Raw genomic sequence first — 13,636 nt, 5'->3', positions numbered from 1 at the left:
AATCTGAGCCTCACCCCTTTTCCCCACTTTCAGATCTCTCTCTCTCTCTCTCTCTCTCTCTCTCTCTCTCTCTCTCTCTCTCTCTCTCTCTCTCTCTCTCTCTCTCTCTCTCTCTCGTGTGTGTGTTTTTTGGTTTGAAACCCAGTAGATCTGGCTTTTATTTGTTGATCTTTCTTGTTTGGTTACTAAGAAAATGAGGGAGAAGCTCCCGATGAACATTTTTAGCTTCATCAATCAGAGGCAACTGGAGATTTTAAGCCAGTGGATTCTCTTGAAGTTGCAGTATAGGAAAAAGAAGGAAGAAGGAAAAAAAAAATAGTTTTAACGCCGTTTGTTTGGGTTACTAAATTGGACAGATGTCAAAATTTTAAGTAGAGAACTTAAGGTACTGTACCTAAGTTTTGCCATTTAATACACACACACATACACAACAAATAATATGGGAGTCAGTACACCTTTTGATTTATAAAATTTAAAATGAACCATGAAATGAATAAAGTGGACTAAATTTGAAATAAAGATGATCATTTTTCTAGTGCCATAGCTTACTCTCATTTATTAAGAGAAAATACTATTCAAATTCTCCATCTCTATTATTATAACTATCAAATATAAAAAAAAAAAAAAAAAAAAAAAAATTAAAGATATAAAAGAGAGGGAAATTTCAATTTATACCTTAGATTTTAAGAGTAGTCCAACAACTCTAGGGATTAAATTGAAATTCCACCTCCCACCCCAAAAAATAAAACCTTTGTAAGGAGATTATTTGGTATAGTATGCAAATTGTTCATTCTTGATTTTTTATTATAGAAAAAAATTATTTTGTTACTTCCTACTTAAAATTTGTTATTGTGATCAATGCAATAAATTTATTGATATCATTTTTCAAATAAGATATGAAAAACCAATATGTTAGAACATAATGTACTTTTTCATTTAAATTTATATTTGAACTAATAATGAGTGTTTGTATTAAAATTTGGATTAGTTTTAACTTTTAAATAGACTTAAAATAAAGCATTTTTTCTTCCCAAAAAAAAAAATAGACTTAAAATATTTTTAAATAGGTTATAACTTGTATCACACTTCCAAAGTTTTACATTGGAGTATAATAAATTTTTGAACAAAACCTTTTATATTTTTAAGTTTGGAGTCAATTTACGTGTAAAGATAATTGACAATTGACACAAAATTATAAATATAATGACACTTTACACAAAATTGAAGCCTATTTAAAATCTAAATACTTTTTTTTTAGAAAGAAAACTTGAAATATTATTAAGAAACAAAAGCCAAATTGGCAAGATAACAGAGCAAAACTTGTGAAGGTATCTTTCACAAATTAGAATGCAAATAGAATCTAAATTGAATTCTTAATTGAGCTTCCAATTGAATATTATATATATATATATATATAAATATATATTATAATTAAAAAGTACATTAATTTATAATAGAATGACAAAAGATTAACATCGTAGCTTTTTTTTTTCTTTTCTTTTTTTCAGGGATCCACTTATACATTTATTCCATTGGGAACCAAAAAAAAAAAATCCAACAGTTTATTGAATGTCCCAAAAATAGAGTCAAAGAACGGATGATAAATGCTGATTATCACTTGATATATCTCAATTAAATTATTGACAATGTAATAAAATCTAATATATATATATATATATTAGATGTCTTTAGTATAATTGTTAACTTTTTTCTGTTTTTTTAATAAATTAATAATTTTGGATGGGCTTATTATGGTAGTGTTATTCTAATTACTCTCAACTATCCCAATCCATTTAAGACATTCCAATAATCTAAGGAACAGATTCTTAAAAAGCCCAATGTAACAAATACTATTTATTTTTTGCCTCCTAAGTCCAAACTATTGGCAGACTTTTTAGATGGGCTTATATATTGGGCTATGTAAACTCTGAATTCAACTGGCCCAGAAAAAAAAAAGCTATAAAAAAAAATAAAAAAATAAAAAAACACTCTCTTTCCTCAATCAAAGAGAGAGAGAGAGATTGCTGATGCGAAATACAAAGGAGCTTGAGCTCTTCAGGAAACAGTGAAATGAAAAGAAAAATAAGGTACCGATTCTTGCTTTTCCTCCAACAGGGTATGTAAATATCTTATCTTTATTCTCTTTTTTGATTTATTCAGTTCTTGACAAAGTGGATATTCTTTTTAGCTTTCTATTGGCTTTACTTTGAGCTGAGCTTCTGATTGATTTTTTTAGCTTCAAATTTAGTTTTAAAGGACTTGTTTTTCATTGTAGGATGAATGAGTTTCTGGGTTTTTTTTTTCTCATTATATGCTTTTCTAGTTTTACAAAACTTACTAGGCCCAAAATGTGATTGCTTTCTGTGATTAACGTCTATAAGGAGTTGCATATGAAGTATGAGAAATTTGGCCAAAAAAAAAGGCAAACTTGTTGAATGGCGCACTTAGAAGAAAACAGATGACTTGGGTTTTATAAATGAAGGTCAAAATCTTCACCCACTTGATTAATGCAATCAATTGTGTCATAAATTTGAAGATTTTGGTGTATCCATTTGTTTGTGTAGTTTGTGATTGATTCCCTGTACATTACATATGTTGTTTTTCTTTAGTTCCTTTTATAGATGCTGTGGCTCATAGAAATGTTCTTTTGTCAGTGAAGAGAGGATTATAGGCAATCACATGTTGAAGGAGGTGGAAATTTGTCTTAATTGTTACTCAGGAAAACAGATTATTGATTGGAGAATTAATCTAATTTTAGATTGTGAGTTTATAAGTTGAGAAGTAGATTTGAAGGCTATGGTTTCTTAATGTATATAAAGAAATAAAAATAAGCTGCCGACTGAGCATAAATTGCTTAGCCCGCCAACGGTGGATGCCCCCAAATTACCCGAAAAGTGGTTCCTGTGGGTGGGGTTAGTCACCATAGGTTTTACTGGCTAGAGGTGAGTTCAAAGGGCTCTTCTTTAAAAAGGTTCTACATATATATGAGGGCTGCTGATTTCTTAGTTCGAATAGGGCATCTCATGGAAGAACATCATAGGGATTTCTTGGAGATTATTGTTTATTATTTTATGGGTCACGACTCATGTAGTTCTAAGCTTAGGTCCTTAGTTTTAATGCCTTTCTTTCTCTTTTCATTTTCCCCCCTTCAAATGGTTATATATTATTATTGGATTTGATGGATAACTATACAGTGTACATTAAATTTTAGCCTAATTGTCTTAATAAAGAATTTAAGGACAATAAAACTTATATGTAAAATATACCTGAGTTCTTATTTTGCTTACTTTTTGTTATGGTTAGTCCCGTGTTATAACTTTGCTATCCAATGCTATCATTTATATTTGAAATCTAGTAAAACCTCCTATAAGTATTTACCAGTTGAAAGCATAGATAATACTGTAAGAGTTTGACAATTGAAGAGATTTTTTAGACCATGACAGATTTTTATGTGACTTTCTTTTGGGTCACTAATGTGAAATGTAGTTTTGACGTATGATCCCATTTGCAATAAATAGTTTATGGTATGTATTAGTAACAATTACTACTGATTTGATGTGCCCTGTAGTTCTGGTGCTATTTCTTTTGCCAATCATGTGTTTGTATTTATACATCCACATTGCTTTTTTAATGTAGATTTTCCTTCATGGTACAGGTGCTATAATGTTAATTCATAAAAGATACATTCTTTGGTGCCCATTGCTTCAATGGAGTCCCCTGTAAGTTTTTCCATTTTCGTCTTAATTTTTAATTTATATTGTGTTTTAATTTTGACACTTTGTTGTTTCCATTAATCAAACATTGTACCGTGGTTTTAAAACTAGATTGGAAAAAGAACCAAAAAAGTGAGAGGTTCAAGGTTTTGAAATTGGACCATTAATTTATATGTATACAACTCTGCCTGTTTAGCAAGGCAAACATCACCACAGTCAAATGCAAAATTTGGCAATCAAAATCTTTTAGGAAGGCCAACTGAGCAAAGACCTTCTCATCCTTGGGATTAATTTTTGTGGTTGGTTTCTTTATCCTTGTTGACTGGCTTGTGATTTGTTGATCTGATCCAATTCCTCCGGTATTAAACTTAGGAGAATGAAACAGATAGATCCTTATCTTTTCTTCTGAATCATTCATATTTACTTTCTTTTGGGTCCCCTTTTACACTCTCTTTCTTCTAGGGTGGTTTGTGCCACTTTCACTCCAAGTCAACAAGCTTGTATTTCTCCCTCTCGTTTGGTACCTTGTATTCTGATCAATCTCAGGTCGGTCATGCCTTGGAATCACTGCCAGAAACATCTTGTAGACATGTCATTGAGCTCCAGGTCTTGATTGAATCTTGAAGGCGAATAATTATTCCCAGAAGGCCCACTGAACTTGTGAATGGTTTCGTGGTCAGAAGGTTCAACTGCAGTAAGCGGGTATTTTTAAGTTGTCCAGTTTTGAGATTTTATAGAATCGGTTGAGCTCCTAGTTCATAGTTAAACCACTTGGACCACCCAGTCCAATCCGTTTTTATAACAGTGCATTGTGCTGTTCTCTTTAGGTCTTGGTTTTATGTTACACAATGACACTCTCACTGTTGTTTGGCACTGTCCATTGGTTTTTCTTTTTTTATATTCCACTGTGAAGTGGTTTTGTCCAGTACCACAGTCAATCCTTATGAACGCTTCTTTGTTTTGTATATGATACTGCCATTTGGAATTAAACTTGCCAAGGTCATGTAATCTTAAGCATTCTAAAAGTTTCTTTTTGCCTCAATTGTTGCCCACTAGGTCTTTTAAACTTTTAGTTGCCCCATCTTTTTTCTGTACCTCACATCTTTCCTTGCTTTCAGTGTAATGAAACACAGGTTTCTAGCAGGATTGATGACCGATCAACCAGTGATGTGGTTGTGAGACTACGAACGCAGGATGGCCGAGATGAATGGATATACTGTCACGCCCTCATACTAACACAAAAAAGCAAGTATTTTGCTGACCGCCTCTCTGAGAATTGGCCAACATGTCAAATCCTAGACTCACGCAACTGTGTTGACGTTTATTGTCTTGAATCTAACTTTGACTACCATGTCAATGTTCTACGCCTTCTCTATGATGTCATAGATGGCTCAGTGGATGACATGTGGCATGGTGTTCGAAATGCCCTTGGTATACTCCAGGTGGCTGTTGAGCTTGGTTGTCCACAAATTGTTACTGCTTGTGTGAACTATTTGGAAGCTATCCCTTGGGAAGAGGCTGAGGAGGAGGAAATTCTAAGAATCATACCACATATGGGATCACAAGCAGAGCCCATTCTTGCCCGTCTCCAACCTGTCAATCCATCAGCTATAATGGGGATATTTCTCTCAACCATTCGATTTGCCACATCATCCCCTCCTCCATCCATGAATGATCTTAAATCTTCAGCCCAGGAGCAGCTTGAATACATGCTAACTGAAGATGATGATGCCCCTCTATTAACTGCTGATGAGGAGATAAAATTGGAGGTGAAAGAATGTGTAAAGAGACTGTTTTCCAGATTCAACCATATATTAGAAGCTTTGTTATGTGAACATGTAGAATCAGTTTGTGAGGCAGGAGTCATGCAGTCATTTCAATCCCATCTATCTGATTTGTCATGGGCTGGTCAGATATTGAATAAGCTGGAAATTATGAAAGAATTTGTCAACAACTGGATTGATGCATCAGATAAGATAGTCAAGGTTGTTGAGCAAGCAAGTCCAACAGCTGAAATTACTGAGACAAAGTCAAAGATTATTGAAGTTGCAGCAAAAGTTTTAGAGGCAATAGGGTATGGAACAGTTATATTGCCAACCACAAAACGGCTTCATGTGGTAAAAGTGTGGCTTCCATTCGTGAGAGTTACAAAACCTGTGATTGATTCTGTCACAACTAATGGTGACGATGCTATGACAATCAAAATAGATGGTGAGCTGTGGCAATCCTTGGAATCCACATTTGTTTCGATAATTCTTGCATTGCCATCCAAGGACCAAGCAGAGATTTTAAATGAATGGTTAGGAAATGAACATATTTGCTATCCCGACCTGACAGAGGCATTTGAGGTGTGGTGTTACAGATCCAAGGTTGCCAAGAGAAGACTATCGTTGGTCAGTGGCAACAATGGTATAACCAAAACACTTTGACCTTTTTGCATATTTTTGTTAGGGCATTGACTTGTGCACCCTTCTAGCAATCAAAAGCATCTAGAAAGAAGAAAATCCTTACATAGATGAGAAAATGATTCAGAAGGAAACTGTTGCTAAATAGGGGGAGTGTCTAAATTAGGGGCACCTGCTTTGAATTCCTTGTTCAATGTATAATTGCACTTTTTTACTTTTAGGGTATTGTAAATCATATGTAGATCTTGTTTACAAGTAAACATTGTAACTGTTAAGTTGTTGATTTTGTGGAGTTGCTGAAATCATAGTATGAAATTTACTTAGACTGGTTTTGATTGTAAGGATGAAAATCTATCAGCATGCGATGATTGTACGCTTATTGGATATCAGCATATGCTATTATTCTATGGTGAAATGGGCATGAGGTCCTTGGCATGTTTATTTTTTAAGGATAACTAATGAAGATTGAAATACTGGGTTGGTCGAGTTAATTGACTTGCATTTTTTGCTCTTTTCAGACCACTCTTGACAGCTCTTTTACTATTGAAAGAATTTCAACAAACTTGAACCTTTCAAATAATTTCTTATGCCATTTTCTTATATGTATATATGTGTGCACATGCGCGCGCTCATGGTAATTTATTTCACAGAGCCTGTGAGATTTGAACCTCTGAATTTTAATCCACCGTCCCTAAGGGGGCCAAAACAGTTATTTGGGCTAAAGCCTGTTATCTTCTTCTCTTTTCTGAACAAGTTTTTGTCCAAATTGGCCCCATTGCGTGGTTCTGATTTTCTGGTTCCCTAATAAGCGAGCAACATTGAGATATTTGTTTTGTTTTTGTCCATTTAGCTATGCAGAATGTCAGGTGTTTTCCTTCTACTATTATGATCCAAAGATCCAAATGGCAGATATTGTTTCTGAAAAAGCATAAAATTAATGGCAATGAAAATGGCATTCTGCAAGATATAGTGTTTAATTTGTTCTTTCTTTACTTTTTATTTTTTGGCTAATTGTGAACAAACCAATGCTTATAGAGACTTATCTTCTAAAAAAATTGTTTTGGAAAAGCTTCTTTCTGCATTCTGAAATGATTATAAATTATGAGTTTCATCATCATTAGTTTATTGTGCTCAAGCCACTAAAGCTACCAAATTTAGGTCAAAATAAGTTATTAAATTTAGTAGTCCAAGGCAACGAATCACCTACTAAAAGAATATGAAAGAAGCTTAACTAGAAAATTTCTTCATATCAGTTTTATATATTAGTTAAGTGTTAAAAGTCTTACAAAGATAATCGGTATCCTTGCTGTTGAAGCAATCTTAAATATTTGCCTTTTATATATAGCATAAATTGCCTTTTGTATATTTCCTGTTTCTTTGTCTATTAAATATTAACCCCAGCATGACAAGAAGTGGATTGGCTACTCTTGTCCTTTTTTGTTTTAAATGTGTATTTTATCTTTAGATCAAAATACGATTTAGTTGATCAATTACTATAAGCAAAAGAATCAGGAATCAGGATAATAGGCAGGTTGTTAATGTATTATAAAACAACATGTTGACAATGTTTAATTGAAAGACATCCTTGGAGACAGTAACACGTTTTGACAAAATTGTTAATAGGCTTCATCCAAAACATTTTCATTATTCTAATAGATTGCTTCTCCAATATAAAATTTTATCCAATTTCTATGCCATTTAAATACTGCAATTTGAATCACAAAATTTAAATAAATAAATAAAAGAACTTTAAAAATTGGATTCTAAAATGAGAATAATGATTATTTTTAGTAGCAATATGTATGAACGTATGCATATTGCACTTTACTTGGTGGGATGCGTGTGTGTATATTTAGATTGTGTAAGTCTGTTTCTCAAAAAAAAAAAAAAAAGTTGTGTAAGTCTAAGCATTTGAAATTTTGAGTACAAGTAATAGGCACTTTATCACATGATGTTTTACTAGTGAAAACCTCATTAAAGTTGAAGGAAAACGAGCAATGATTGGATATAATGTCCTTATAGGAGAGGAAGAAGCCATATTTCAATTCATTTACTGTTCAAGCTTGAATACAAGAAAGGAAATTTTCAATGCATTTGCATGGATTGATTGGTAGAATAGAGTTCCCTCTACTTTTCCTTCATTTGATGGAATATACAACCATCACACCAACACATACTTAAAATCATTAAAATTATTGGTATACCCCATATTACTAATTTTTATGACAACAATCCATCTATCCCATCTTCAAAACTTACAAAAATAATATACAATCCTCAACCATATGCTCTGAAATCCTAAGCTGTCTAACAACGCAAATGGTTCTATGCAAAAGTATAAACCTATACTAAGTAAATTTTCTTCTTTCTTTACACTACCATGCAGTTTCCATGCTCCCCTATTATTATAGGGAATAGAAATGAATTATGAAACATACCCTGAACCCATAGTATCATCTATCTCATTTCTTCATGCTCCTGTTTAAGCCACAAAGTCTGGCAACAATTGTGCAGCAAACCTCTTTGGGTTCTGAATGTTGATGCTCTCATATGCAGCTGAAGAGTGAGGGGTGGAAGTGTTTATGGCACCAAACTCGTTTGGTTCACCAATGTCTACTCTTCTTCCCAATTGAATGCTTTGATTAGGGAGAAATGTGTGATGGGTTCCAGACAAGGAGAGGTTTTCACAGTGGGGGAGACCAAGAGTGAGAGAAACTCCATTGCCTGAAAACCTTGGTGCAAATTGCTCAGCATCAAACCTTCCTATTTCACCAATTGGGTATTGCCCAAAACCTCCAATGAAGTTGGTTTGGCTGCCCATGAATGAGTAGCCATCTCTGCTCTGCCTTTCATCACCAAATTTCATAGAAACTTGCTCATTATTTGCCTCATTGGGCTTGATATCCATGTTGACATCCATGTTTATTGATGGGACACTATTTGGAGAATGCAGCATGTCATTGCTCCTTGGTTTCTTGGGACTTCCTTGTGTGATTCCTTCCAATTCTGATGCCCCAAGGAGAGTGAATCCAGAGTGGTTCCTCATACTTCCTCCGACCGGAGATGTTGAGGCTTTGGAAATTGTAATTGCAGCACCATTCTGGTTTGTAGAATTCTCTTGTTTGGAATTGAAACTTCTGGTTTGATTTTCAGTAGCAGAACTTTTCTCTTGTGGAGCACTGGACTTTGAAGCTGAATCATCATTGCTCTTGCTTGATTTGTCCTCTGATCCATTCTGCTCTTGCTCCTTGAGTTCCTCCAAATACATCTCCTCCACCATTGGCTTCCAAAGACGAACTCGAGCATTGATGAACCAATTAGACACCTGCATAATCACAAGTCTTTTCAGCATCAAAATTCCATAAACCAATGAAACCGGCTATAAAGAAATGCATAGACTTTAATAAAGTACCTGGCTCCTAGTAAGCCCAGTCTGCTTTGCAAGCATGTGCTTATCTGAATCCTTAGGATATCTGAAAAATCCAAATTTAACATTTAAAAAAATGTCAATAAAACTCTTGAATGTTTGGAATGTGAAGAAACCAATTTAACAAAAGATTATTGTCAAAGTATTACCGACAGAAAAAATATGAAAATAAGTCTTGGTTGGTGTTGTTTTATTAGGAAAATAGTCCAAAGAGACTAAATTTATCATGTCTTATCAATTTGAGCTTTTGAGAAAGTAGTAATTTATGATATTATCAAAGTAGATGACCTCAGTTTGAACGTTTAATCATTACTTTATATCAATTTAAGCTTTTAGAACAATAGTCTGGTTAATGTGTGTCTGAAGGACACACATTAAACCATTCATTTTTAAAAATATTTTCTCGAAAATTGAAAAATCTACAATATTTTTTCAATTCTTGAAAATTTTTTTCTCGTTAATTATTGTATGCCCTTCGGACAAACATTAACAAAATCCTTAGGACAATTAATAATTTATCAAAACATGACAGTTGTGAAATACTTACGGGTGAAGAAAGTGGTCAAAAAGCCAAGCACGAAGAACAGAAACTGATCTTTCAGGCAATCCTCTCTGGGGTCTCCAAGCATTGTGTTGGATCATTCCCAGCTGTTGGAGAGCTCGTTGTTGTCTAAGATGGTGATCAACATATTTGAGTCTTGAACCTTCAATCTTCCCTCCTAGGCAATCTTCTTCACCTAAGCTCTTATTTGCAGCTCTAATTTGACCAGTTATTGCATCTTTCAAACACCGAAACTGCTTTGAGATTGTCTGTAGAGCAAGGGCTGTGTACGTTCTTGCTGAGCCTAACCCAGCTGCTTGTTCAAATGAGGAAATCACAATCTGCATCTGGTGGTGGTACTGCCTGTACCTTTGGTCCACCTTCACATAACAAAACATGAACCAAAGTAAAAATGATTAGTGAATTATATATTGGTATCGAAATTCAATTACTTTGAAATCCTTTCAGAACTTTATACTCCAAAAAGTATAGATATCATCAATCTGACAACTAAAACATTTCTTCTTAAAATAATCAAACTACGAAATTCTCTCAATGCTGAGACTCAAAATAAAAAAACTCGATGAAAAAACAGTGGACAAAATTTCAAACCCAATTCTCTTTGATCAAAAGCTTTTTACTTAAAAAACATATTTCATCTAAACTAATAGAAATTAGAGACACAACACACACACACACACACACACACACATATGAGACTATTTACAAAACAATACTATTACAGCCATACCTCATCAAGCATGTTAATAAGCTTTGCCTTCTTCATCTGAATTTCCTGTCTCTCGGCCGTGGATAGCTCGGCGGCCCGCTTACCGCTCCCTTCACCGCCAACTGAGCCGTCACCGCTCACCGCCACTGATGATTCTCCGATTACCTTTCCATTGACCTTCTTTGATATCTCACTCTTAATTCCATTCCCAACATTCACAACCTCATCAAGAAGGTCTTGAGCAGCCTTCAAGTACTTAGAGCTCAGCAACACACTCTGAATACCCGAGACACCATTAGTGACTCCGGAAGCCGAAGAAGGCGACCCGCCGGCTGAAACCCGCATATGCTCTTCCCCGGAAATGGCAGGCCCTTGACCCTGCGGTGGAACGTCCCGGTCAGACCGGAAAGACCCGTATCCCCCGCCTGTCGGCTGCTGCGAAGAGAGACTCAACGACAACCCCTGCTGCGCGCGTGGAGTCTCACGCGCCGCCGTGTTGGGGTCAATTGAGTTCCAAAGGTTGTACTGCATACGCGGGGCGAAGCCATGCAGGGCAGAGAACTCGTGGTGTGCTGCGTGCATGGATTGGGGAGTGGGGTCCCCCGCGGAACCCGCGTTGGAAAGTGGGATGCCGACAAATTGTTGGGTGTGGGGAGGCGGCGCGTGAGGCAGATTCAAGGAATTCGCGGCAGCAGCAGCCGCGGCCGAGTTTAGAAATACAAAGTTGTTGGGTTGTGACTGCGGTGGCGGTGGTGGAGTGTCAGAGTATTGTACATAGCCTCGGTTCATGAGCACAAGGGTTTGTAACCCATCGGCTGCTTGGATTTCAGAATTGCCATGAAAGTACGTCGCCATCGTTTCTTGGAAAAGATGTGTGTTTTTGTGGGTTTACTTCAATGAAAAGAGACCACGTTAGTTAACCTTCAACATCTAGGTATATACATATGTGATATATATATATCATGTAACCAACACAAAACAAAGACATAAACAAAAAAACATTCACACACACAAACATAGTCACAAAGTGACTCTTTTTTTAACATTTTACATGCAAAAGAGAGAGAGAGTGAGTGAGTTAGTGAGTGAATGAGTTTGTTGTTGTTGTTGTTGTTGTACCTTATGAGTATGGGAGGGTCAGAGAGAGAGTCTCTGTCAACCCATGAAACAAAGCTGTCTGGAATGGATGAATAGGACTACTCTGTTGGAGTCTGTGAAGGTCTTCATTTTCAAACAAACATTCCTGGTGAAATCAAGAGGCAAAAAGACCATAAATTTATTGAGTTTATGATGTTGAAACAAGTTTGTGCACAAACCCATCATTCTATAGCATGTAACTATCATAATTCTGATCTATCCAGGTTGGTCTTTGAATCTAAAGCATCACTCTTCAACCAATAATTACAAGAGAATGAAGTGACAGTTGAGCTATAGCTCAAAAGAACCACTTTTTATATGATCTTCTCAAGAAGTTTAAATAGTAGTAGGAGAAGGAGAAGAAAGAAGAGGGAGTAAAATATGCAGATATCTTTGGCTTTATATATGGAAAGAAAGGGAGAGGAGAGATATAAAAGAGGTAAAGAAATTGATGGAGAGAGAGAGAGAGAGAGAGAGAGAGATAGAAAGAGAAGGAATCGATTAGAGTATTAGTTAATAATATTGGTACCTGGTGTGACGAAAATCCGAGTGTGCACGTGCTTCATGATCATCTCTGCACTGCAAAGGAAAGAAGAATTTGGCTTACAATGACTACCCACTAAGAACACATCACAATTTGAGAGATTGAGAGAGAGAGAGAGACTGAAAGAGAGAGAGAGAGAGAGAGAGCTATTAGACCAAAACAGTTATGGATTTTTAGAATAGAGGGATAATAGAAGAGGATAGATACATCAAAAACAATAGCACTACACCAACCTGAGTCTATATATGTATGATCTATTCGATACCTATAGGATTTTATCAGTCTCTTCACATATAAGAGGAAAGCCCTCTGTCAGACTCAAATCTCTCTGCAACTCTCTCACACTGAAAAGGGCAAAAAAAGCAGTGAAGAGAGAGATTGAGTTAAAAAGGCCGAGAAAAAGATACCCATCTTTATTCACTTCATTATCCACACATTTATGATCATTCTTATGAAAAATAAAAATTAAAAATTAAAAATTAAAAAAAAAAAAAACAAAAATTAAAATAATTGTTTTGCAGGTTATTTGAAAAGGTAGTTAAATTTTTTTTTTTAATTTTTTTTTTTTTTTTGGTTTATACATGGTACTCTTCTTTCTCTCTTTTATGTGCTTTTGAGTGAAGTACCTGCGAATAGATCAAACAAGTGAGAACTTCCTCTTGATTTGACCCTTTCCCTTTCAAATCATTTGATGCAGCCAAGCACCCTTTGATGAGCAACAAAAGAACTTTTTTTTTTTTTAAAGAGAGAGAGAGAGAGATGTGTCTGTGTGTTTATAATGAACAAATAAAATATGATGAAAATGCAACTTCAAAGTGTGTCAGAAAGATACAAGCAGCTGATAAACGAGGAAACGTCTCCTTCTAGCAGAGCTTAATTTTTTTTTTAATAAAATAAAAAAAAAATTGAATGAAGATGATGAAGAACAAGAGAGAGGGTGAGGAGGGTCCTATTGTCGAATTAAATATTAAATATCTTCTTGTCCTTTTCATATTTTTGTTTTTTTCTTCTCAACTTTTTATATATTTTTTGTGGTTGGATGCCAGAGTTTGAAGATAAAGCAATTAAATTCCTAAGGGACACAGAACCAACCACCATAACACCCACTTTAATGCCTAAAAAGTTATATTTTGCGACTG

At 35.1% G+C, this 13,636-nt stretch overlaps 2 protein-coding genes across 6 annotated transcripts; one reads left to right on the top strand and one right to left on the bottom strand.

Annotated features, from left to right (window-relative positions):
- Positions 1-1,975: 1,975 nt before the first annotated feature.
- On the top strand, positions 1,976-6,459 carry LOC126692274 (BTB/POZ domain-containing protein At3g05675). 3 transcript variants are annotated; one of them, XM_050387813.1, is made up of 3 exons: positions 1,976-2,087; positions 3,656-3,719; positions 4,832-6,459. In XM_050387813.1, exons 2-3 carry the CDS (start codon positions 3,708-3,710, stop codon positions 6,140-6,142), a joined length of 1,323 nt encoding a protein of 440 aa, XP_050243770.1. In that variant the 5' UTR covers positions 1,976-2,087; positions 3,656-3,707; the 3' UTR covers positions 6,143-6,459. The 3 variants fall into 3 exon arrangements, with proteins under 3 accessions (XP_050243770.1, XP_050243771.1, XP_050243772.1); XM_050387814.1 differs by having other exon boundaries at positions 2,003-2,116; XM_050387815.1 differs by lacking the exon at positions 1,976-2,087 and adding an exon at positions 2,339-2,482.
- Positions 6,460-8,225: 1,766 nt separating this feature from the next.
- LOC126692273 (BEL1-like homeodomain protein 1) lies at positions 8,226-13,357 on the bottom strand. Of its 3 annotated transcripts, XM_050387810.1 has the most exons (8): positions 13,124-13,357; positions 12,731-12,841; positions 12,483-12,532; positions 11,936-12,059; positions 10,838-11,707; positions 10,093-10,466; positions 9,531-9,591; positions 8,226-9,443 (listed from the first exon to the last, which is right to left on the bottom strand). In XM_050387810.1, exons 5-8 carry the CDS (start codon positions 11,669-11,671, stop codon positions 8,601-8,603), a joined length of 2,112 nt encoding a protein of 703 aa, XP_050243767.1. In that variant the 5' UTR covers positions 11,672-11,707; positions 11,936-12,059; positions 12,483-12,532; positions 12,731-12,841; positions 13,124-13,357; the 3' UTR covers positions 8,226-8,600. The 3 variants fall into 3 exon arrangements, with proteins under 3 accessions (XP_050243767.1, XP_050243769.1, XP_050243768.1); XM_050387812.1 differs by lacking the exon at positions 12,731-12,841; XM_050387811.1 differs by lacking the exon at positions 13,124-13,357 and having other exon boundaries at positions 12,731-12,924.
- Positions 13,358-13,636: the final 279 nt, after the last annotated feature.

This window comes from Quercus robur, chromosome 7 (assembly GCF_932294415.1).
Source record: "Quercus robur chromosome 7, dhQueRobu3.1, whole genome shotgun sequence".
NCBI classification, from domain to species: Eukaryota; Viridiplantae; Streptophyta; class Magnoliopsida; order Fagales; family Fagaceae; genus Quercus; species Quercus robur.
This window is presented reverse-complemented; position numbering and strand designations above follow the sequence as displayed.

Bases quoted from the DNA above. Each gene is read 5' to 3' on its own strand.
- LOC126692273 (XM_050387810.1), bottom strand. From the start codon at position 11,671: ATGGCGACGTACTTTCATGGCAATTCTGAAATCCAAGCAGCCGATGGG. The intron at 9,592-10,092 runs GTAAGTATTTCA...TGGATTTTTCAG, and splicing joins TTTGACCACTTTCTTCACCC to ATATCCTAAGGATTCAGATA. The intron at 9,444-9,530 runs GTACTTTATTAA...GTGATTATGCAG, and splicing joins CTGGGCTTACTAGGAGCCAG to GTGTCTAATTGGTTCATCAA.